This window comes from Aquarana catesbeiana, linkage group LG12 (assembly GCF_042186555.1).
Source record: "Aquarana catesbeiana isolate 2022-GZ linkage group LG12, ASM4218655v1, whole genome shotgun sequence".
NCBI classification, from domain to species: domain Eukaryota; kingdom Metazoa; phylum Chordata; class Amphibia; order Anura; family Ranidae; genus Aquarana; species Aquarana catesbeiana.
Window position 1 is genome coordinate 211,245,498 of NC_133335.1, and position 25,347 is coordinate 211,270,844.

Genomic DNA, 25,347 nt, shown 5'->3' on the forward strand with positions numbered 1-25,347 from the left:
TTGTTCAATTAAGCTTTGGTAATAAAACCAGGAAGCTCATAGGTTTCTATGCTGAAGTGAGTCTGATTTTGCACTTTCCAGCTTTAGTAAATAAACCCCATTGTGTACTTAAAAGTGGGGTATGCCTGTGCTATCAGGAGATGGATTGGGGACAGTGGAAGAATGGGAGGATCAGAGAAGACAGGATCAAACGGCCTTTTTACACAATGCACAGAATTAACCCCTTAGGTTCCACAGTGAGTATAACAAGCATGTGTTACTGCATATACAGACTGATGTTACAGTTGTGGATTTAGTAACACGTCAAAGTGTAACCCCACTCTTGTTGAGAAAAAAAACATTCCCCTCTGGGTGATCTATGTACATTGCATGGATTTAAACAAACTTTGTTGTAGATTCAGGCGAGTAATCCCTCTGCTCTCTCCCAGTTTGTCGGCATGTACACACACAGCAGATCCCGATTAGCTTCTAGTGCTTTCCTTCCCTCTCCCAATCTGAGTTCTGCTGTACAGGAAATAAACAACAGGCTAATAAAAAGAAATATTCAGGTATCTATACTATCAGCATTTAAAAATACATCTCATTAACTTTTGCATTAATTGGTATTCGTTTCATACCTGACTCGAGTCCGGCTTGAAATCAGGACTAATGTCTCCATTGGAAGATTTGCAAATGGTGAGAATGGGGGCTTAAGCAAAAATTTTTTTATATTAAACTGTACAGAAATCTTCATGTGCGTGTCAAGTCCAGTCCAAAAAATAAAGGTTCGACGAGGTTGTATGAAGCTTAATGGAAAGGATTACCTGGGGCTGCCCCAGACATCCCCCTGGTAGGATTGGAGAAAATTAGACTATCTCGGTACCCAAGGATCTAGGCGAGAATATGATAAAATATAACTATTTATTAAATAGAAAACATGATTAATATGGTGACGGGGGAAGAATAATACAAAAAATTCTTCTCTCGTTGCCTTATTTATTTCTCATAATAGATTACTGATTCCATTCTCATATATGTATTTAGGAACTATAGAACCCAACGTTCCCTAGTGTCTCCATGTCCGCCGTTGGGGGGACTACCTTTGGGTGCCTCCAATTGTACTGTTTTCACACTCCATTGGTCTTTCCAGGTAAGCAATGAACTTATATGGATCCCCAAATCATATGTTATATAACTGTCATCATTTTGTTTCAATTCTTGTTATATTATATACTTGTTATGGCTGTTTAACTATGAGATCATGGGGGTTATTTACTAAAGGAAAATCCACTTTGCACTGCAAGTGCACTTGGAAGTGCAGTCGCTGTAGATCCGAGGGGGACATGCAAGGAAAATAAAAAACAGCATTTTAACTTGCACATGATTGGATGATAAAATCAGCAGAGCTTCCACTCATTTCAGATCTTCCCCTCCGATCTACAGCGACTGAACTTCCAAGTGCACTTTCAGTGCAAAGTGGATTTGCCTTTCGTAAATAACCCCTATATCTATAACTTAGCTTGTAGATGATAATGACTGATTCCTCCTGAGGAAGCGGCTTTATGCCGCGAAAAATGTAGAGGACCCAAAATCTACATTCCGGTGTCCCTATCATTTGGGGTTCAACAACCTTTTTGAATATTGTGCACCAACAATGCACGGCTGTAACTATTGATTGTAAATCATTTTTTGTATTATTGTACCCTCCCCCATTCTAATCATGTTTTCTATTTAATGTTTCTATTTAATAAATTGTTATATTTGATCATATTCTCGCCTAAATCCTTGGATACCGAGATAGTCCAAATTTCTCCAATCCTACCAGGGGCATGTTTGGGGGAGCCCCATGTATTCCCTTCCATTAGTAACTATTTTGGATGATGGTACCCGCCCCTATTCCTAGATTATTCAGTCTGATGCCGCGTACACACGACCAGACTTTCCGCCAGAATAGACTCCGAAGGTCTTTCCGACAGAGTCTGCCGAAACAGACTTGCCTACACACGATCACACCAAAGTCCGATCGTTTAGAACGTGATGACGTACGACGGGACTAGAAAAGGGAAGTTCAACAGCCAGTATCCAATAGCTGCCCTTGCGTCGTTTTTGGTCCGTCGGAATAGCATACAGACGAACGGTTTTCCCGATAGGAACTGATTCCGTCGGAAAGATTTGATACATGTTCTATTTCTAGGTCCATCAGAATTTTAGAAAGAAAAAGTCCGATGAAGCCTGCACCCGATCGGAATGTCCGACTGAATGATTCCGTTGGACGTTTTCTGCCGGAAAGTCCGGTCGTGTGTACGCGGCATGAGGCATAACCTTTAAATTATAGTTGTATGAAGCTTGATGAGTAACAAAATTATTCACCAGATCAGCTTGCACCATTTATACAATGTTAATTTCCATGTACCAATATCTGTACAATCTTTTGGTGATGTAATCATGCGATCTTCTCCATAAAGTCCAATTAGTTTTTTTTGTTTTTCTTTAGTTCATTTTTAATTTTAATTCGTTTAAAGGCCATGTCCACATTGTAGCAAAAATCATTTTGGGATGAAATGATATCGAAATCAAGTGTCCAGTCCATCCCACCAGTCTGATGAAAAAAAAAAAAAAAGTTTGGAAGAAACTGTGATTTGATGAGTTACAACATTTTTCACAAGATCAGTTTTCACCATTTCTGCCGTGTTCATTTGTATGTAGCAATATCTGTACATTGAATGTGTGTAGTGTAATCAGACAATCTTCCCTATACAATCAGCATTGTTTTTTTTTTCTTATTTATTTTCAGCTTGCACCATTTGTGCAATGTTTATTTCCATCATGTAACAATATCTGTACAATCTTTTGGTGTGTAATGTAATCACGCAATCTTGTCCATACAGTAAACTTAGGTTTTTTTTTGTTTTCCTTTAGTTCCTTTTTAATTCATTTAAATGATATATCCACATTGTAGCAAAACATGCATTGACAAAACCGTGTTCATTTTTACACAGCTCTTCAGTCTACTTTAACTGTCAGATTCATTCATTTCACGGGCTAAGAGAGCGCTTTGGAAGCAAGCGAGAGAAAATCGCACTGAGGTGGCGACTAGAACCAAAGAGATGTCTGTACAGTAAGTGGAACAGTATGGAAACCCTCCCAGCTATTCCTATTTGGGAGAGGGAGGCGTGTCTGTGATGTCACACCTGTCAGCTGCTGCACATGGAGAAGGGGATGATCGCAGGCTGGCAGCACAGATTTGTACTTGCAGCCAAAGAGTGAGGAGCAGAAGTGTGACAACGAGCCGCTGGACTGCACACACACATACAGATCGGTGTTACCCAGACTGTTCTTTCCTGGCGTTGTCGCCTCAAAAGTCTCTGCACCAAGATGGAGAAGATGACCAGGGTCTTATCACTCAATCCAACTTTTATACCTCCAACGTATGGAGTGCTGAAATCCCTGCTGGAGAATCCCTTGAAGCTGCCGCTACATCATGATGATGGTATAACAGATTTCTCTATAATGATTTACATCTATTTTTTTTATTTAGAATGTATATACATATATTTTATATATAATTTTTATAAATCTATTTTATCTATAGTTTATAAACATATATTTTATATAGAATTTATAGACATATACTTTATATATCATTTATACATATATTTTATATATAATATATATACAAATATTTTATATATAATGAGTGTGTGCATTTGTATTTACGAATGTCATATATACATATTTATATATAATATATACAGTATATATATATATGAGATCTGAAAATTGTTGTACTGTTGTACTTACAGATATTGGAAAATAAATAATCGAAGGTGCTGCAGATTGGACTATTTTTATATATATTTATATATTTCACAATTTCAGTTCAGATTTTGTGCACTATCAAGTAATATAACACATCTCTCTCTCTTTTTATATATATATATATATATATATATATATATATATATATATATATATATATATTTTTTTTATATATATTATATATATATATATATATAGAGAGAGAGAGAGAGAGAGAGAGAGAGAGAGAGAGAGATCTATATATATCTATATCTATAGATAGATATAGATATATATATATATATATATATATATATATATATATATATATATCTATATCTATCTATAGATATAGATATATATATATAAAAAATATATAAACATTATTATTGCTATCTATTACATATTATATTATTAATATTATTGTTACATTCTATTATATCTACATAGTCAGTTACATATGTGAGAGATGTGTATTTCTGATTTATTATAACCCTGTTTCACTGTAGCCAAAATAAGACGGCATATATTACCCATCACAAGATGAGCTTCCTCCTAAAATTGGCACCTTTTTTTTAGTTGATGGGACATTGTGGGGTTGATTTACTTGGTTTTAGAGTGTAAAATCTGGTGCAGCTATGCATGGTAGCCAATCAGCTTCTAACTTCAGCTTGTTCAGTTGTTCTGCTTTGACAAGAAAAAAAAAGCTGGAAGCTGATTGGTCTCGCCACACAGCTGCACCAGATTTTGCATCCTCCAGTTTTAGTAAATCAACCCCTTAGATTAATCTGATCAGAGCAAAGGTACAATAACTTATAGCAAGCAGTCAAATGGTAATGGCAAAGAGGAGATGATTGGTTGGCTGCTATGGATTACTGTAAGTGTACGGAGCTTTGTGCACCGAATTGTGCCCTGATTGTGTAGGAGCTGGTGAGTTGATTGTATAGCAAGGGATGAAAGATCCCATCCAGCAGTCCCTGATTCCCCATTACAGTATGGGAGGTGAGATAGCGCCGTCCTTGTCAAACTATAGGTTAATTAATAACACATTGATAGTCCTGGTAGTGTAAGATCATCACATGCCTGACGAAGGGGTCCTGCGTGACTCCGAAACGTTGCACCGATTCTTTGTGATGTGATCATGCTTTAATCAAAAGGCGTTTGGACTCTACCTGATTATCCGTGGTGTGCTGGAAAATATTTCTATTCTGGTAGTGTAAGAAGCACAGAAAATAGCCAATGTGTGAATGTAGAAAAATAAATAAATAAATTAATATATATATATATATATATATATATATATATATATATATATATATATATATATACTTTTTTTTTCTACCAGACTGGAAAAATGGCTGCCTACCTTTAGGGGTAGATTTACTAAAACTGGTACACTCAGACTCCGGTTGCAGCTAGGCATAGTAGCCAATCAGCTTCCAATACATCTCTTTTAATTACGCTTTGGCAATAAAATCTAGAAGCTGATTGGTTTCTATGCAGAGTTGCGCCAGATTTTGCACTCTCCGGTTTTAGTAAATAAACCCCTGTCCTTTCAGCCCCTGGATAGCCTCACGTATTTCTGTTTCCATGATGTTCTCAGAGTCTTGATATCTACAGAACCTCTTTTTTTTCTTTTGCTTTGAAGGAGAAAAGGATTGCTGCTTAATGCAGCGTTCAAACCCATGACTTATTCCTACTTAATAGATCACTAATAAGATTACAGTCCGGCTTGTCTGCACAGCTGTGTAGCCATAGCTCCTCAAACTTCGCTGCCTTAACTTTGGTAGGAGGCGTTCTATCAGGGCTGGCCAAACCACCAAATCCAGGCAATTTTTAAACTAAAAAAAAAATAAATATGTATGAATATATTATAATATAGATGCACAATTTCTGTATATAGTGGTGCAAGCTGGGGATTTGCAAACTATAGTGGTGTAACTTTCTCTTGATTGTTATTTTGCATTACTCATGTATAGCACTTGTCATCGGTGATGAGTGCCATGTGTTTTTGTTTATAGGATTGGCTTTGCTGGCACTGCATGTTCTGTAAAAGTTCAGTGAAATGTTAATATAGGGATCATGTTGTAGTTTTACTTTTTTTTTAAATGTTCTTTATTTTGGCCATACTGTCCCCGTCCTCAGGCAGTGGTCTGCACAGATTGTAGAACGTTCTTGGTGGTCATGTTTGTCTGTATGACTTAAGTCATAAATTGCCACTATAAGGTGTATATCTGTAAGCAAGATCCTACTATAGGGCTGTACGTTTTTTTTTTTAGTTTTTGCTGCAGTTAAGTGTAGATTTCGTTGCATGTACCATAGCTCCCAACTGTCACTCTTTTAGTGGGACAATCCATGTTTTGGAACCCCGTCTGTCATTCTTCCACAAGAGTCCTACTCTTTGTCTCGTATAACAGTTTTAATATTCAAGCACCAAAATGTTTCTTATGCCCAATCTCTAACTTTTTTTTCTTCACATTTTTGAATGTGTATTATTATTAAAGGAAAATAGTTGAGAAAGTGGCACCCGTATGTTTTTTTTTTCCCCCTAAATGTGTTTATACCAAAGTGTCCCCATTTCCGTTTTCAGAATAATCGGGAGATGTGATGGTTAGATCCTACTTAGAGTTATGTTTTAAAGATCTGCAGCCCAAAACAGCATTTTCACTTTAAAAAATGGATTCTGTTTTATCCTTAGAGTTTAGAAGTGTCTGCAGATGTATATTTAAAGCAAAATTATAGGGGGGGCTTTACTACTCTACAATAAAGTTAATGTACTTCTGCACATTTTTTTGAATGTCTTTCCAACACAAATTCAATTTCCTTGCTCCCGTTTTTCCAAACTTTTTTGAGTAGTTTAAGAACTAATGCCACTTCAAGCGCCTGTCTGTGATTTTTCAGATGCCAAAATAGTTCAGGTGTCTTTTATGGTAGACGTAGATTCTTCCTATAATACTGAAAACCATCAGTAATTGCTACATTGCTATCCCAATGCCCAACTGTCCCCTCTTCTTCTCTTTAGCATAATGAAGCAGTAACGTTGGACTAAGTACGATGTAGATAGCATGTTTTGGAGCAATGCTGGAGAACTTAGAGAATATTGATGCAAACAAAGGTAAACTATATGAAGTCTACCTATCCTCAGTGATAGTCAAACCCAGTTTCATAGGGTATGCTCTGACTTACTGGTATAGAATAGTCCCCAGTGAAGTTCACATTAATGATTAATAAAATGTATACAAGCCTTCATAAGCAAGGGCAAGTTTGATGAGAAATAAGTCAACCTTCCAGAATGTTTTTAAATAGTGAGAGCAATCAGGACACAGAAAGTTCACAGATACATAGAGAGTTTCTATAATACTCCATGCACATAGGGTGGGATTAGGACTTGGGACCTCATCTCTCCAAAGCAGCTTTGCATGCCGTGTATTAGTTACACTCAATTGACTTATACCTAAGTAAACAGTAAGGCCAAAGCATTCCATGTTCCAAAAACAAATATGTAAATTAAAAAGCATAGAATACTTTGAAAAAGTATTTTAATGTTTCTGTACTATAGCACTGGTTTTACTGTCAAATCGATAGGTCTAATGCTCTGCTTTAGGCAGAGAAATGGGTTGAACCCACTTTTTAAGAGCTTTAATATAAACTAAGATGTCCAGTAGGACCAGGTAGGACGTTGGGTCTCTAAAATGAAGCACTACCCTTCATTGTTAATATAGTTCAGAACCCCAAAGTTATCCAGCAATCACAATTTCATGAAAAAAAAAAATTAAATTCCAACCTTATTTTTTTAATTCATTGGTCACCTTGGATATATTCACCCTGCCTAAGGCCAATTTAGGAATAAACAGATTGCGGTATGTGTTCATTCTTGAGGGGAAAAAAATCATACAGACACTGGAAGAGCTTATACATTTCATATAGATGGCATCTTTAATGGGGAGTGAGGCAGGATCCCAATACTTTAAGGCAGCCTTTCTCAACTTTTTTTTACCCCAGAGGAACCCTTGAAATAATTTTCAGGTCTCAGGAAGCCCCTGCTTAAACCAATTCTTCGGAAGTCAGTTGGAAAAAAGCCCCTTAGGCTGGAAGCCAATAAGAAAAATACCCCCTTACAGTGGTGGTTAGATTTCTACCCTTACCGACAGCTAAAAGAGACCTCTAACAAACTCTGGAGGAATCCTGGTTGAGAATGGCTGCTTTAAAACATCAAGGCCAACCTCTAAACTACCATGTTATAACCATATGTATAGCCTTCCTGGACTGCAAGAAAATAGTGTCAAGGCATTGCCAACCTTTGTATCTGTTATTGTTGGGTTTTGTTATCCATCTGTTTGCTCTTTCCATATCTGTATTATCTGTATTTCTCACTATTGTATACATAACTTACTTTGTAGAAGGATATATCATGCAGTATAAACCAGCAATAATATTATAAATTACTTGTTTTTTCAGCCTTTTGCAAGGAAAAAGATAAAGAGAAGAAGCTAGAAGATGATAGCTCAGCTACAGCTGTCCCTCAGTCAGCTTTCCTGGGGCCGACCCTCTGGGATAAGACCTTGCCGTATGATGGAGACACCTTCCAGCTTGAGTACATGGACCTGGAAGAGTTTCTCTCCGAAAACGGGATCCCACCTACCCAATCCTCACATGAACTGAATTCTCATCAGCCTAGCCTCCCACCACCCCCAGTGACCTCACCTTCTGTGATCGATCTTAGCAGCCGAGCATCTATCTCCATCCTACCAGGCTTGGTGCCCCAGAACTGCATGCACAGTCCAGTGAGACCTAGTAAGGACATTTTTTTCTTATAATTATTTGCAAAATTTTAATACAGTGGAGAACTTTTCTTCAGAGCTTTGAGGTGCCCTTAGGCTTTAGATGGCAATTGGCTGGTCCTTTCTAACTTTGGCAGGATTGGATGACTGTCTTTGTGTCAAAGGGCAACCTGAAACCTTTATAGATACCTCCAACTACAACATGTAAGGTCTTTACCAGTGGTTACTTTTACTCCAAGGCAAGGCAGTTTATTCATTACAGCATATGCATATGTTTGACTTGGATTCTTCAGTGCAAATTTGGGCTGAAAAAGACAGGAATAAAATGTATGATAACTCCACTTACAATTGTGAATTTGTAGGTGGTTTCTCATTTCTCCTAGTCCAGCAGTGAGATCTTTGACATGTGTCTTGCTGGCCTCATATGCACTGAACACTTGCCACAAATGACTTAAAGTAAGATGAGTGATACATGTGGCTTACAAGTTACTAGTTGGAAACCAATGACTGACCAGTGATAAAAAGTAAGATTTTATTAAATGATTTTTAAAAGGTTAGTCTTCCCAAAAGAGGTATTCACCAAATATATGGAGTCCTGTGGGCTGAATCCCATGCTGGATTCTTGTATTTCTGGGGGACTTTAGATGTGAATTCCTCCCTATAATTATTCCTTACACTAATGCCAAGCACTTTGGTCTTTTAGTCCTGGTGTTCCCAGTCTTCTTGTTGAATTCTCCATTAAACATTAAAAAGTGCAAAAAAAAAAAAAAAAAAACAGTAGGAGAGTACTACCTGCTGCAATCTTCCACTTAAAGTGTGTAAGGCCCAAGGGCTGGTGATCTCACCACTGGAGGCCCTAAGAGACAGAAATAGTTAGAATTTTTTTTTTTTTTACCAAAAGCTGATAGATCAGTTTGTTTCTATGTAAATTGTACATTTCCCCTTTCTGGTATCATTTGTTGTAGAATTATATTGATCTAATTATGATGTACATCTAGTAGAGCTGCATGATTAATCGTTAAAGAATCTAAATTGCGCTTCTACTCCCTCCCGATCTTAAAACAGCATTTCCCGGTTCTATATAAACAAGTGCAGAAAGTTCTCTGCTCACTTCTGGCAGCTGACAAAAAAAAAAAAAAATTCAGGCAGCCTGCCAAGTTCATGTCAACATCGGAGATAACTATAAACAAAGTAACATTTCGTTCAAAGGAATGCACTTCAGTCTGTAAATGAGGTCAGTTTAACCACTTAAAGACTAAACCTTTTTCAGACCTGTATGCTTACAAGTTAAAATCAGTATTTTTTTCTAAAAAATTACTTAGAACCCCCAAACATTATATATATATTTTTAGCAGAGACCCTAGAGAATAAAATAGCGGTTGTTGCAATATTTTATGTCACACTGTATTTGCCCAGTGGTCTTTCAAACGCAACTTTTTTGGGAAAAAATACACTTATATAAATTAAAAATGAACTAAACAGTAAAGTTAGCCCAATATTTTTGTATCATGTGAAAGATGATATTACACCATGAGAATCGTGAGCAATCGTTCTAAGCAAAAAAAAATTGTGATTCTCATTTTAGCCAGAATCGTGCAGCTCTAACATCTAATGCCCCGTACACACGGTCGGATTTTCCCATGGAAAATGTCCGATCGGAGCGTGTTGTCGGAAATTCCGACCGTGTGTGGGCTCCATCACACATTTTCCATCGGATTTTCTGACACACAAAGTTTGAGAGCAGGCTATAAAATTTTCCGACAACAAAATCCGTTGTCGGAAATTCCGATCGTGTCTACACAAATCCGACGGACAAAGTGCCACGCATGCTCAGAATAAATAAAGAGATGAAAGCTATTGGCCACTGCCCCGTTTATAGTCCCGACGTACGTGTTTTACGTCACCGCGTTTAGAACGATCGGATTTTCCGACAACTTTGTGTGACCGTGTGTATGCAAGACAAGTTTGAGCCAACATCCGTCGGAAAAAATCCTAGGATTTTGTTGTCGGAATGGCCGAACAAAGTCCGACCGTGTGTACGGGGCATTAGAGTTATAGGTGCATTTAAGTATAACTTGAGCAAAAAGAAACTTTACAAGACCTTTGCTACATTTATTCAGACTAGTACCATTTTTTGTTATTTTGTTAGTCAAGATTAATTTTTATAGTTGAAGAACCACGTTTGAATAGAAGAATCTGCATCAAGGCTGACCATAACTATGGATTTCTCGCCTACGCTTATCCGTAGAAACCGCTAGCCTTTGTTGATGCTCCTCGGCCTTATAAAGACATGGCTCCTAACAGCTGCGTTCCTCAAGGCAATTCAAGCACAAGCTCTATTGGCTGCCTATTTTTATTTTATTTAACAGCAGTTTGCAAGGAAGGACTAATGCCGTTTATACACTAGACACTTTTCTAGCAGTTTTAACCACTGTACGTCAGCTTTCAATTGCAAAATCAATAGCAACCTTCTACCAACAATAAATATTATTATAATATATATATATATATATATATATATATATATATATATATATATATATATATATATATTATACTTTCAAAGCAGGGACATTGGAAGGTTACCTTGACTTGGACACATTCAACCACTCTTGTGATAGAAAGCTGTCTAAAAGGGGTTGCAATTGTTTAAAAATTGCCCGTGTATTTCCAACCTGGAATTATTCTCACCTCTCCAATTAATATTTAAGTCTATGGCTTGACTTGGAAGTCCTGTAATAGTATCCTGCTTGGGTCCATTTTGAAGCTAGTCTACGCAAAGTGGAGTAAAGCAGACCGAAGCAGTTGCTCTTTACAACCTTTTAAGTATTATAAAATAGCCGAAGTTTGGTCTGTTAGGATGGTAATTGCTTAGCTTTTGCAATTGCTTAGCTTTTGCTCCAGTTGTGTAGTTCTAATGGTCCTTCATAGCAGGACACACATGTCCACAAATATTCTGTAGTGCTAAGCAAATACTAGCTTCATTGATTAGCAACTGCTGATGGACACCATCCATCCCTTATAATTCACAGATTTTTATGAGACTAGGTGCTGATTTCCGGGTGTTATGTAATGGATGAGTCAGGAGATGCACATAAAATGTATCACACTATTCATGTAGAGTGTATAAAAAGTGTGTCACCAAGACTAAGCACTTGTATAGAAAGGAAAATGCATTGTTGTGCTTACTCTGCCAAATCAAAGGACATCGCTTTTTCAATTAATTTTTTTTTTTTACAAATTTTGAAGCACTTGAAAGCCCTTTACATTGGTAATAGGGTACCAGGGGAAGAGGTGTTTTTTTTTTTTCTCTTTTCAAGTTTTCAAGTATAAAGAGGTCTATGACTAAATGTGTCAGGAAGGGGCATACTACAAGCCGCAGACCACTTGTGGTTAATCTAAAAGTTACAGAAATGCAGACAACTGTTCTTAGTGAAAACCCCACCAGTTCTCTGGTGGAGCCTGAAGAGCACCATGTGAGTTCTGGGTGCTCCTTTGGGTGTTTAGTACAGCACTGCCTGTAGAGCAGGGGACATAAATCACTAAAGCAACCTCTAGCACAGACAATATACCCTGATCTGCTCCATTAATTATGAATAGCTGATGATTAAATTAATTTAAGTTCAAGTTTTCTTGAACTCCTATCTCTAGAAAAGTTGATGGGACAGTTTAGGGTACACCAATAAGAGAGTGAATATATATGTGAGAGATGTGGACCCCGATGATCTTCAGAAGCTGGATTCTAGAAAATAAACAGGTTAAGTCTGTCTTCTGAAGAGAAAGGTCATGAGGACAGATCAAGAAAAATGTACCCTTGACATTAGGGATTCCAGTAAATAGCAGCAGAGGTGCCACAGCAGAGATAGGGTCCAGAATATATTATTATGAGAAGATCCACACGATCAGAAAGCCAGCATGTTTCTGGTGTTCACAAAATGCCCCTTCATCGGGGCTTGTATGTTATGTTACTAAAGTGGAATTCCAGGCTAATCCTAACCAATCTTGAAAATGCTTCCTCCCCCTCCTAAGACCTATTCTGACTAAACTGTGTAAGAAAAAATGGATAAATTTACCTATTTTCAGGCCCCAGTGGTCATGTGATCGGGGTCTCCTGTGTCAGCCAGCAGTGGCTGCAGGGGATAGGGGAGAGCGCCAATGGATGGGATGTAGGAATTTATGGGGATGTCACTGCTCCCAAGCATTCCAGCCATGGTTGGAGTGCTCTCTCCTCTCCCCTGCAACTGCCACTGGCTGACACAGGGGCGATCACAAGACTGGACCAGAGTGGCCTGAAAACATGTAAGTATAAACATCTTTCTTACATGGGTTAGCCAGTATAGCTGTAAGGAGGGGAGAAGGAGCATTTTTAGGAGGCTAAGGTTTAGCCTGGAATTCCAGTTTAAAAGATGTCTGGATTCAGCTATATTTTAAATTGTTTGTAATGTGTTCATTAACTGCTGATGCCAATACTGGATGTGAAATCTACAAATACTTTCAAACATTTCTAAGTCCAAGCAACCCTGAAGGACATAGCATGCAGACCCTGATGAAGAGGAATTTTGTAAACCCCTGAGAAGTGTTGGCCATCTTATCTTGTTGTTCTTCCAATTTTAAACTATCCTGGAACCTATCCCCTTTGGTGTGATGCCTTTTCTGCGATCTACTGTATTTCCCTTAGCACCTTCTCAACTAATAGGTAGGTCATGGACAATAGGGATATGGCAGGTGAAACCCTTTTCTGCTGAGTAGACATCAAGCCCTAATTAGACTCAAGCCTGGTACACACGGACCTAATGTGGGGGGGGTTTGGTATAGAAATCGTCCGACACTCGGCCCATGTGTACTGGAGTTGGTTAGACAGAAGCCAGTGGTTCGGCTGGCTTCTGTTGAAGGTTCATGACCGAAAGAGGTCTGCCGATTGGCTCCCGATCAACGCTCTTAGCCAATGGCTGAGAGTGCTGATCGGAGTGTTCTGCCGGAGTGGGGGGGTGGAAGATTAGCTCAGCAGGAGAGATCGCTGGACTAACATTGGATAGTTAGTACAGCGGCTCCTCCTGAGCTGTTCTTCTGGGTTGAACGGAAAAAAAACTGGTGTGTACTAGGCTTTATTCTCACCCGGGCATCATATTGGACATCAAGGCAGAATTGGGGCATATAGAATATACCTCAACCCTAATTAAAAACAGAAGACTAACGGGAACTGACAGTGACTATCTTTTAGCAGATAGACAAGGGCAGCTGACAAAGTAAACCAATTATATTGCTAAAAAGTATAATGTGCTTAGATGGCATTTATAACTGAAAGCTTCCTAAAGTGAAAATGTTCTATAACAACAAGACAACCAGACAACTGACATTTTTTTTAAGGAAAGGCCGACAGTAGCACAGCACAGGTTCCCATTAATAAATGGTTATACTTTGTATAGAGAGACGAAAGGCAGATTTCAAAGTGTGTTGTCCTTGTGATAAATCAAAGTTCTTTTATGTGGTTGAATAGAAAGCATTGGCAAATGTATTTGTTGAGGCACTCACAACTACCAAGGTCTGTATGTATTTATTTCCTTCCTTCCCAGTTGATCAAATACATCATGTTATCATTAAAGGAAGTAAGCACTCATTTTTCCACATCTGCATGCAAAAAAACCATGAGAGTTGCAGGTGGTACATTTAAGGTCGGGTGTTGGCAGACAGGTCATCTTCTGGCCATTTTAAAAAAAAAATGCCCAAAACATCAAACAAAAGATCCAATATGTTGTCATATGCAGCAGTTATATGGTTTACACAGCATAAAGAAAAAGGTTGATATTTCCATGGGAAGAATTTATTTGTTCCCCTGGCATTAATTCCTACAATCAGGGCCGGGACAAGGGGTGGGCAGGAGGGGCGGCTGCCCTGGACGCAATGGTTTATTGCAGGGATGGGGGCGCCCTGTGCCAGATGCTTCATCTACAAGGCTTACAGGAGTAGAGACAGCAACATCACTGCTAACCCTAAGGGAAGGGAGGGATCAGAGTTTGGTATCTTTGCTCTGGGCACTAGATGACTGTGTCCCAGCACTGCCTACAGTACATTGTTTGAGCAATTGTCAGGTGTGCCCATGCTTACAGACAGTTAGGGAAATACTAGAGACAGAAAGATACACGGTGTTCATAGCAAAACAAGTTAGTGGGAAAACTTTCCTTATAACTGGGTTAAATAAAAGACACGATTCTAATTAAAGGTAGCAGCTATTTTTCCTAAGAGGCCACTATGTCCTTTCCAAAACTGTTGACTGACTGTTGTCTATAACATCCTCAGCATACAGATCAGTCTTCTTATGCCGCGTACACACGATCGGACTTTACGGCATACTTGGACGGATCTCGACGGACAATTCGATCGTGTGTGGGCTCCAGCGGACTTTGTTTTCTCAAAAGTTTGTTGGACTTAGATTTGAAACATGTTTCAAATCTATCTGACGGACTCGAGTCCGGTCGAAAAGTCCGCTCGTCTGTATGATAGTCCAACGGACAAAAACCCACGCTAGGGCAGCTATTGGCTACTGGCTATGAACTTCCTTGTTTTAGTCCGGTCGTACGTCATCACGTACGAATTCGTCTGACTTTGGTTGATCGTGTGTAGGCAAGTCCGATCATTAGGAAAGTCCATCGTAAAGTCCGTCAAAAAGTCCGCCGGGCAAAGTATGCCGTAAAGTCCGGTCGTGTGTACGCGGCATTAGGAGTACTGCACACAGAAAGGTTTTAACCTTCATGCATAGAATGCATGAAGGTAAAAAAACCTTCAGCCTTTACAACCACTTTAATGGATCCTCTGCTGACATCAGAAGAGTTACTGCTGACCACGTTGAATTTAGGTCCAATTTAACATTTACACAGAGTTCCCCCATTTTTTTTTTCCCACTGGAGGATGGGTAATTTAAACCAAACACATCATAGGTTTTGGCCGCACAGAGACCCATCTCTCCTTGATTCTGAGAACTTGCACAGCTGCTGAGCAGCCAAAAACCCATAAACTTTGCTAGTTACTGGCCTGTAAGCTCTCACCTACCATTAGTTCATCGGTGGCCAGCGACTTTTGTAGGTATAAATGACTACACGCTGTTTGACCAAAGAAATAAATAAATAAATTGGGATACATTTGGCCAGGCATTGTGAAAAATCATAGGCTGCAGTTGCTGTTGTGTACTTTGTTTAGTTAATAGTGTATATATTACAACGTGTGAACTCCTATGCCGCGTACACACGATCGGACTTTCTGACAACAAAACTTTGGATTTTTTTCCGAAGGATGTTGGCTCAAACTTGTCTTGCATACACACGGTCACACAAATGTTGGCCCAAAATTCCAAACATGAGAACGTGGTGACGTACAAGACGTACGACGAGCCAAGAAAAATGAAGTTCAATAGCCAGTGTGGCTCCTTCTGCTTGATTCCGAGCACGCGTGAACTTTTGTGCGACAGACTTATAGTACACACGATCAGAATTTCCGACAACAATGTTGGCGGAAAATTTGAGAACCTCCTCTCAAATATTTGTGGACAACAGCAAATATTTGATGGAGCATACACATGATTGGACTTTCCGACAACAAGCTCACATCCAACATATCCCGGTCGGAAAGTCCAACCGTGTGTACGCGGCATTACACTCTTATCCTGTTTGAAAGCAGTATTGTATAAACTGGCATTCTCCTTTAAGGGATATATAAACTACTGTATAATAAGACAAGATCAATTTGTCTGTAACGTACAAGGCTAAACGCAGCTGTGAGCCAAGACTCCGCCTCTACTAATCGCCGCTAAGTAAAGCTCCATGCATAGCTGAGAAAGCCCGGATTATAGATAAATCTCTATTTAAATAGACTTCTGTGCCTGACAGGGCCAGACAATTATCAACAGAGGAAAAAAAAGCCTGCTTCTTTATTTCTCCCTGTCCCTTATTTCTACGGCGGGGTAATTAACAGATCTCCGTGCGCATACTCAACACGCCCCTACCGTGTTTACTTTCCCAGCTTGTAATTGAGACACGTGTGAGCACACGGTGCTGGAATACTTGTGCTCACATTTCATCTCATGTGAATGTGGATTACTACGCGTACAACTGTACACATGATTCAGCCCTGTGTGGCCACACCGTTCTGTGCTTGTGATATAGACAGCCAAACAATCAGCTACACATTAGTAGTTGACTGATTTTAAAATATAGTGTAGATAGATAGATAGATAGATAGATAGATAGATAGATAGATAGATAGATAGATAGATAGATAGATAGAGATCTTTAATTTTGCTGAACAAAAAATCTTTGGATCTTTCTGATATTATATTTTAATTGAAAAGCACTGGATTTTACATTTTTTTCCATTCTTCATGTGGCAATAACCTGTGCTATATGTATTTAGTCCTCACACACAAGAAGTAACGCCATAATGTAAAAAAACTTGTTGAACTCCAGGGAGCTCAGCTCCACCCCAGGCTGAAGCCCAATTTATGAACATTCCTATAGGGGAGTTACAATCCAAAAAGAAACACTGTGCACACTATGGCAAGTCTTAGCACCGTTTATTGTGTAAACTTCATGAACAAAAAACACACAAACTTTGTGCTTAAAAAAGGGAGCTCAGCTCCACCCCAGGCTAAAGCCCAATTTATGGACATTCCTATAGGGGAGTTACAATCCAAAAAGAAACACTATGCACACTATGGCAAGTCTTAGCACCGTTTATTGTGTAAACTTCATGAACAAAAAACACACAAACTTTGTGCTTAAAAAAGAATTCAGTTTTTTTTCCAGATTCATACTTACTTAGGTGGATGCAGCATCGATCCGTTGCTGCATCTGTCCCCCCAGCGCCTCTAGGACTGAGAACCGAGTGATCGAATACTAACAGTCGCTCGGTTCTCACAGCTCCCCGAGCAGAGAGCTGGTGACTCTCAGTCAGCGGCTCTCTGCTCTTCTCCCTCCTTCACTCACTGAAGCACTGGGCTGTTGAGGGGGCAGAGCGGCTGGCTCAGGCTCTCAGCGGCTTGCCGAGAGGCTAAGCTGGGTGTCGGTCCAGGGATCTGGGCGGATCCCGACTCCATGGTCGTGATGTCACTGAGCCTGGACCGACTCTGTAAAGTCAGCAGGCAGTGGACTTCATCCCGCTGTCTGCTGAAAACGGGTCACAGGAGTGCCAAACGAACTGCACTCCTGTGATCCATAGGAGAAGTACAGCCAAACAAGCTTAGGCTGGACTTCTCCTTCAATCATAAGTTCCAGCCAGCACTATAGTCTCCATCCCCTCTGTCAGGTTCCCTTTGCATATTATAATAGTAAAATACAGAATCGCCTTACCCACTATGGGACAACCTCTCCTCAAGCACACAATCCCAACATGAAATATTCATAATGCTGTGAGCCGCACCCCTCTAGAGAGCCAGCTGGAGGGAGAACGCTGTAATCCAGAGAGCAGGTTGCTGCTGCTCATTCTTGCTGGTTGCAGGTGAAGGTGGGATTTTTGCACAGAGCTTCCTTCCAGGAGGACTACTGAGGGACAGGGAAGATGGACACTTCCAGGCAACTCCACAGGCTATAGTAGTTGGGTTTCTAGCAGGTGGCTGGATCACAGAGATGCTTTTTGGCTGTGTGATCGATCTGCCCTATTATTTTACACAGTCAGCAGGTAGCTCATACAGCTGTCAGAGAGACACAGAGCCACGCTATTGTGAGTGCTTGCATTGTGAATGAAACTGGCCACATCCCCTGCTCTGCTGAATGACAGCATTGGTCTTCAGCATACTCATGCTGCCGTTGACCAGTGCAAGACCTAATTATGTATGCAAGCAGTGTGGTCAGACAGTGGTGGGGAAAAGAGGTCAAGAAGTTCAACCACAGGATAGATCGGAATGGGATCAAGTGCTATATGCACTTGGTCCCCTGAGGATCAAATAAAGATTTTAAAGATGAAGTGATGCATACATTTTGGCGACAAACATAAACATAGTGACTTATGATAACTAGAAACCTGTACTGTAACCTGCCTATTTGTCTGACACCCAGAGCTCCCAGCATAAGTTCAGACTGAAATTGTCCAAAAGAGGATGTATCTTATTGAAAAAAAAAATTTCTTTACAAATTTCAATAGCTCAAACTTCAGTTTATGGGGCCAAGATCAGACAAAGCAACAAACCGTGTTGTCTCTTCTAATAATCCATAGTGCTCTTGGAATCCTTTGTCACATATTAAATGTTTATTTGTACAACTAAAGCTTATATATATCAACAGTATAAACTAAAAAAAAAAGTAACCTAAAAAACCGTCATTGTTTATCTCAAAGTTTTTGCAGTATGTATGTATGTATCATCTTTTGGTCTATGCTTTCCATATTTTTTTTCATGTATTTCAGGTAGACAACATTGCCTTTGGGGTAGGAAGTAAATGGATATCAGCTCAACAGTTTTAAAGAACTGATAGATAATCTAACCCTTGGCTCTTATGCTATAGCTAAAAACTTACTCTTTAAGGTGTCTACAGACAGAAAAAGAGTGTTTGCCCAATTAGGCAATTTGTGGTCGGACTGGGCAACAATGTTTGTAGGCAATCTTCTATCCTGACATGTCTTATGTAAACAATCTCGATAGACAAAATGATCAACCAAGCTGGATTTTCCTGGTTGATTTTTTAAGCCCATTGATGGTAATAATGTTACTACTTTTGGGTGTTTATGCTAGGGATATACAGTTTAGTATTCTTTTCTTTGTGTATCCTCCACCCCTTGTATTCATGTGTTAGTTTTTGTGGTATTATAGGCAAGAGACATTCCACTTAAATTTCGAAATATTTAAGTTTCTGTTCCCGGGACACTAGAAGTCTATTTCTTGAGACATTGATGCAAAATAACTTCTTAGCCTCCAAGGAATAGTAAAGTATTTTCAGAAGATCCCATATACTCACACATCAATGGGATTCTCCTAATGTCAAATATGCTGTGAAACCTTTCGAAAATTATTAAGCTATATTCAGCTCTATTAAAAGTTGAAAATTGGGAATTTAAACTTGTTGATGTGGTGCAGCCTGTCTGACGAATGGCTATACGTTTCCTTCTTAAAATGAACTCTTATTTCTGTGAGTTTCAACCAAAATATTTACTGTAGGACCAAAACTGAATGGCTTCAACACTTTAGGACAAATGTTCCACTCGGTTTACCTTCATCTGATTTTAAGGCAAGGCAATGCAGCTAGATTTCAGGAAGCTCCCACATACATATATGACAATTGTGCCAAAAGCACTTGTATTGTGCAGCATGTCTCAGTCTACATCTAGCTTCTGCCATTACAGATGTAGGCTGTTCAGGACATTATCAGAAGTCCGTTCAGTTCAGTAGACAGAATCTGCTCAGCCCTTTGAAGGATACAAAAAGAAACAATCTTTTTTATTGTAGTAGTGGATCAACAAACAGACTTATTTAAAGCAATAATCCAGTCCCTCGGGGCACTGCTGGTGCGTCATATGCGTCTGACCCTGGTCACAAGGCCTTCACAGTAGAATCAGTTCAATCATTTCTTAGGGGAGGCAAAGTGAAGCTTTCCTGAAGCAAACGGGCTCATGGCCATGTACTTAAAGGAACAATAATCCTCTTTGTGTTACAGAAAATGACGGTTATAAATTTGCTAAGAATAAGCTAGCTTTTTGGATGGATTTTTAGCTTTGAGGGCATGAATGTGTGCTTATGCACTCAGTAAATAAAACTCACCTGGACACCCTTCAGTTTTTGATTTTTGATTACTGTTGTAGGTGCTGGAACTTTTAAACCAAGGCTGTTGGTTAAATGCCAAACTTCAAGTATTTATCAATTCTGGTTTATCAAAAATGGAACCCAATTGGAACTGCTGCCAGTAGAGACCAGTTGGTGTTCATCTTTCTCTTGCTGGTAAAAAATGTGGTTGCTATGGGAGGAAAAAATATTATGACTAAAGAATTGATTATATGAGAAGTGTGGAGAAGTCAACCCTTGGGTTCTGACATAGTCTGAGGACCCCATGGTCCCGTTGTTTAGTTTTGCTCCTATTCACATGTGGATGTTTCTACTTTTGATTCTCCTTAATATAACATAAATGAAAACTTCAGCAAGGGGCTTCCTCACTATGTCAGGGGTGCTAAACTTCATAATCCATTCATAATCTCAAAAGAGCAAAGACGCTTTTGGGTGGTTAACATCCTCTCCATGTACCAAAACACACTGATGTAGTTGAAAAGCATGACTGCACATTTTGTTATCATCGAACATTGAGGTTAACATTATCTTTTAAAAGAAACATGCCATTTCTAAACTCTTTTTTAACATGATCTGACTGTATCTAGCTTCAATACCAAGTCTCTAATCTGAAATAAGCATGCAGCTATTGAAGTCAGAGTGAAAACAGAACTGCTTTGCATACTTGGTTTGACACAGTGACTTCAAACTGGACTTGGAGGGAGGACATTTGGAACCCCCCTATTGGTCCTGCTGTTTTTTGTCCTAGATTATGTCTTTTATCTGCAAATTCAAAAGCCTTGCCCTACAGGGAACCAGGCTGAATTTTGACCAAAGAGCCCAACACAAAGCCAACTGATGCAGTGGGACTGCACCCCCAAAATACTATATTTTGTATACCTGCATTGCATTCAGCATGTCCTGTTTAATCCAAAGGTAAGCTGATCACTGTGATTTATTGCTCTACAGTTATTTCTGGGGATCACACCTATGCTTTTAGTTAGGGCATAGCACCATCTGCTGTCATTTCTACTTCCTAGTCAACTCTGGATTGGGGCCAGACCATGGAAAGCTTGGGACGTCTTGTACAGTGTGTACAGTTTTGTGTTTATCACAGACATGTGCCAACCCTCCTGTGTTTGCAAAGACTTTGTTCGACATCTGGATGTACTCGCAGGAGATAGCTTGCAATAGGCTAGGACACATTGTGCCCTGAGAAGGAGGAGTGAACTTGGCAATCCTTACTCACATGGATTGACTTGTGCCAAGCAGGAAAGCTACTATCAGCATGCTTTCACTTCAACTGGTAATCACGGAAAGGCTGTGTACAGTAAAGTACATTGCGTTCAGTAATAACAGTTGTAACAAATTGTTGTTTCTTTATTAAGTAATCCAAACAGTTTTTTAAAGTAGCCATGTGATGTGAATATCAGAATCCAGGATGCAGGATGACTATTGAATGCAAAATTACCACAAAATCTTAGCAGTCTCAAGGACAATCTGATGCTAACATGCTTTGTATTTTTTTTTTGTTTTGATGTTTTTATCAGTTTTTGCAATTTGTGTGCAAGTTCAAAAGCCAAAAAACGTTTACATTAGGGTCTGTTTACACCAATGCGCACATTAATGCACTCTCCGGGTGTCCGTTGACCTGCATTATGATAAAGCAGTCTATTCCAATTGAATGGATCTTTTACAAGTTCCTGAAGTTGTTTTGTGCTTATAGCTCTGCAGTTATTTCTAGGGATTACTGCTTTACTTATATTTTAAAAGAAATGTGCGGGGTTTAAAAAAAAATAAACATACATACTTACCTAGGTGGCTGGAGCATCAGTCTGATGCTGCATCTGTTAACCGCCATCTCTAAGACTGAAAACTGAGCGATCAAAGACTGCTGATCTGTAGTTCTCGGTCTTCGGTGAGCAGAGAGCTGGTGGCTGTCAGTCACTGGCTCTCCGCTCTGCTCCTCCAGCACTCACTGGAATGCTGTGCTGGAGAGGCAGGAGCAGCTGGATCCGGCTCTCAGCAGTGTGCTGAGAGGTTGAGCCAGCTGCCGCTCAGGTATCTGGGTGGATCCCGATATTAAAGTTGGGATCTCTCCAGAGTTAGGAGCGTCTGAGTGACGTCAGCCAACAGTGGACTTTAGCCCGCTGTTGGCTGAATACAGGTCACAAGAGTGTGATCCCCAAGAGAAGTAAAGCCAAAAGAGCTTTGCTCTTTTTCTTTAAGGTATATGACCATCTGCTGTTAATTTTGTACCTTCTTGTCAACTCTGGATTGGAGACAGACCCCAATCCTGAAGCATAACATATAATTATCTGTGTATCTATTGATAATAGCAAGATCACAGAAACAGCCAATTAAAGGATCAATAATAACAAGTCTCTTTATGCAGAATATAATTTAAATAATAGATATGACCTAATCAAAATATGAATCCACTTGTTTTACAGTCTTACATTATTAGAGATCAATAAAATTTGTTTCTAGCTTTTGGTGTGGGGTGACCAGAAGGACGGACACTGGTGTGCAATGACCAGTGGGACATTGGTCACCAAAAGTGACCAGTGGGACATTGGTCACCAAAAGTGACCAGTGTTCCACTGGTCACTTTTGGTGATCAGTAGGCCACTAGAAGTACAAATGGTTCATCAGCAAGCGATGACTGCTACTCAGGTGACCTCCTTATCAAAAAAGGTCAACTGGTCAGTATCAACATTTTGTAGGAACTTCTGTTGGCGTGCACATGGGTGAGGCAACAGAAACCCTAAACTTTTACAGCATCTGAAGTTTCTGCAAGCCTTGCTAACAACATTAGCTCTTCTCAAATTAAAGAGTTGATTGTTCCTGTCATAACATTCTGCAGAATCTGTTTCGATATCAAAATAGACATGATCCAGCACGTTATTAATAATCGCAATTACCATGTTCACGAGCAACACCGAGGCAAGCCTGGGACTTCCTGTACAGTGTGTACAGTTTTGTATTTACTTCGGATGTGTGCCAGCCCTCCCATATTTGCAAAGACTGTGTTCCACATCTGGATGTACTAGTAGGATATAGCTTGCAATAGGCTGGGACACAGTGTGCACTGGGAAGGAGTGAACTTGGCAATGCCGCCTCACGTGGATTGACTTGTGCCAAGCAGAACACAATACTATAATACTATCCGCTTACTTTCACTTCAATTGATGAATCACGGGAAGTCTATGTACAATAGACATAAAAGTACAGTACATTACGTACAGTAATTACAGTTGTAATAAATAGTTGTTTCCTTATAAAGTAATCCAAAGTGTTTTCCTTTATTTTAAACAACTTAGCCATGAGATAGGTACTAAACAATTAGCTTAGTGAAATGTGGCAATTTTTTGGAATCGAGGATGCAGGATAACCTATTAGAGAGCTCAAAATAACCACAACATCTTAACAAATTAAGAACAACCTGATCCTAAGGTAGTGTTTTTTAGTAATTTTTTTAATTATGCTGTTTCTGTGAATTTAGAGGGCTCATTTATGGCTATGCGCACATTAATGCACCTTTTGGGCATGTATTGATCTGCATTGCTTTAAGGCAGTCCATTCACTTTGAATGGACCGCTACCTGAATTTTCTTTTGATTACTGCAGCTCAGTGCATGTACATTTACATACATGTGATATATATTAAGCATGTATGTACATGTATATACAGTATGTATGATACTGCCACACATGTAGCTAATCCATGTATTCCTAAATGTAATGATCAAATACAATACAGACAGTCCTGCCCACTGCCAAATTAAAATCATTTAAGAATATTTTTACCTCCTAGAGCACAGTTTGAAATTGATATAAACACCACATGCTACAAATGTGTCAGAAATGCAAGAATATGAATGCTTCTGAATAGGTATCCAGTTGGCATCCAGTGGAAACCCTGAGATTTTGGGCTCATTAACAGTTCAGGTTACCAAAGTCTTGAAAAATTAAAACCAAGAAACTGTTAGCCAGGCAACCATCATTCCCAACAATGGCAGCCACCATAATCCTCTCTATACAAGTTTTCGTTCAGTGGGAAATCTTACAGTTGGATTGGAAAGTGAACAAGGGAAGGAACTTCTCTGCTTCAACTGCATGCCCACACTTATGTAGAAGATGTATACATTTTACTTCAAAAAGCATAACTCTGGTCAAAGTCAGCCGTCTAAAGTTTCTGATGTCAGAACTGTTCATATAACTAAATATAACACAATAAGGTCCACGTCCAACCCAAACTTTTTTTTAGAAGCATTAATAAAGAGATTTCCCCTCACTTTTTTGGTGACAATGGTTTCCCAACAAGGACACCAACAGCAGTTAAAGGCTGACAGAGGTCCTAATATTCCTTTACTCTAAAAATACAAAACCATTTTTTATTGTTGTCCGTTTATGTTACAAAAATCCCACACTGCCAGTTGGGGGAAACTGTTATTACCAGAACAGTAACTGAGGGGAAATGAGGGGAAAGCTCTTCAACAAAGCCCTGGGGACTTGACCTTTGCCTACTCTATCCAAAAGTAAAGCAAAAGTTTTGGCTGGACATACATTTTATGGATATTTTATTCCATTGAAAACCGTAAGGGAAGCTAATATGCTAATTAGCGGATCTCTTTAGCTAGGCCATCACAGTAATGGGTATGTACATGACCTGCTTTTACATTTTTATACATTTGTATTTCAATAGATTGCAGCCTTTATTTGAATTAAAATTTTCAGAGATTCACCCCCTATGGCATCTCTAGACCAACATTTTCCACAAAGTTAATCAAATACAGGAAATCACAGATGAGCAGTGTGACAAAGATGCTCCAAATCAGAAAAGGCTCCAGCATGCAGCTATTCTTTATTTATTACAGGTATTTATATAGAAACTTCTGTACAACCTCCCTGTCGGATTTTTGCTGCTCGATCAGCCCTGTCGGCTATTGCTGGCATTGCTGATCAGTGTATATTTACAGCAAGGAAGCCTCCCCATGGTCAGAATAAAATGGCTCAGTGGGGATCGATTCCCCCCACCAATAGTGAGTGT

General features: G+C 39.3%; 1 protein-coding gene across 2 annotated transcripts in view; it reads left to right on the forward strand.

The window, feature by feature from the left end:
- The first annotated feature begins 3,133 nt into the window (after positions 1 to 3,133).
- The window catches only part of HLF (HLF transcription factor, PAR bZIP family member), a 49,981-nt gene continuing 27,767 nt past the window's right edge, over positions 3,134 to 25,347 (forward strand). For both annotated transcript variants that reach the window (XM_073606629.1, XM_073606630.1), the window contains exons 1-2: positions 3,134 to 3,469; positions 8,236 to 8,571. In XM_073606629.1, the coding sequence (XP_073462730.1) occupies positions 3,355 to 3,469; positions 8,236 to 8,571 (451 nt within the window). In that variant the 5' untranslated portion in view covers positions 3,134 to 3,354. The remainder of the gene's footprint in view (positions 3,470 to 8,235; positions 8,572 to 25,347) is intronic.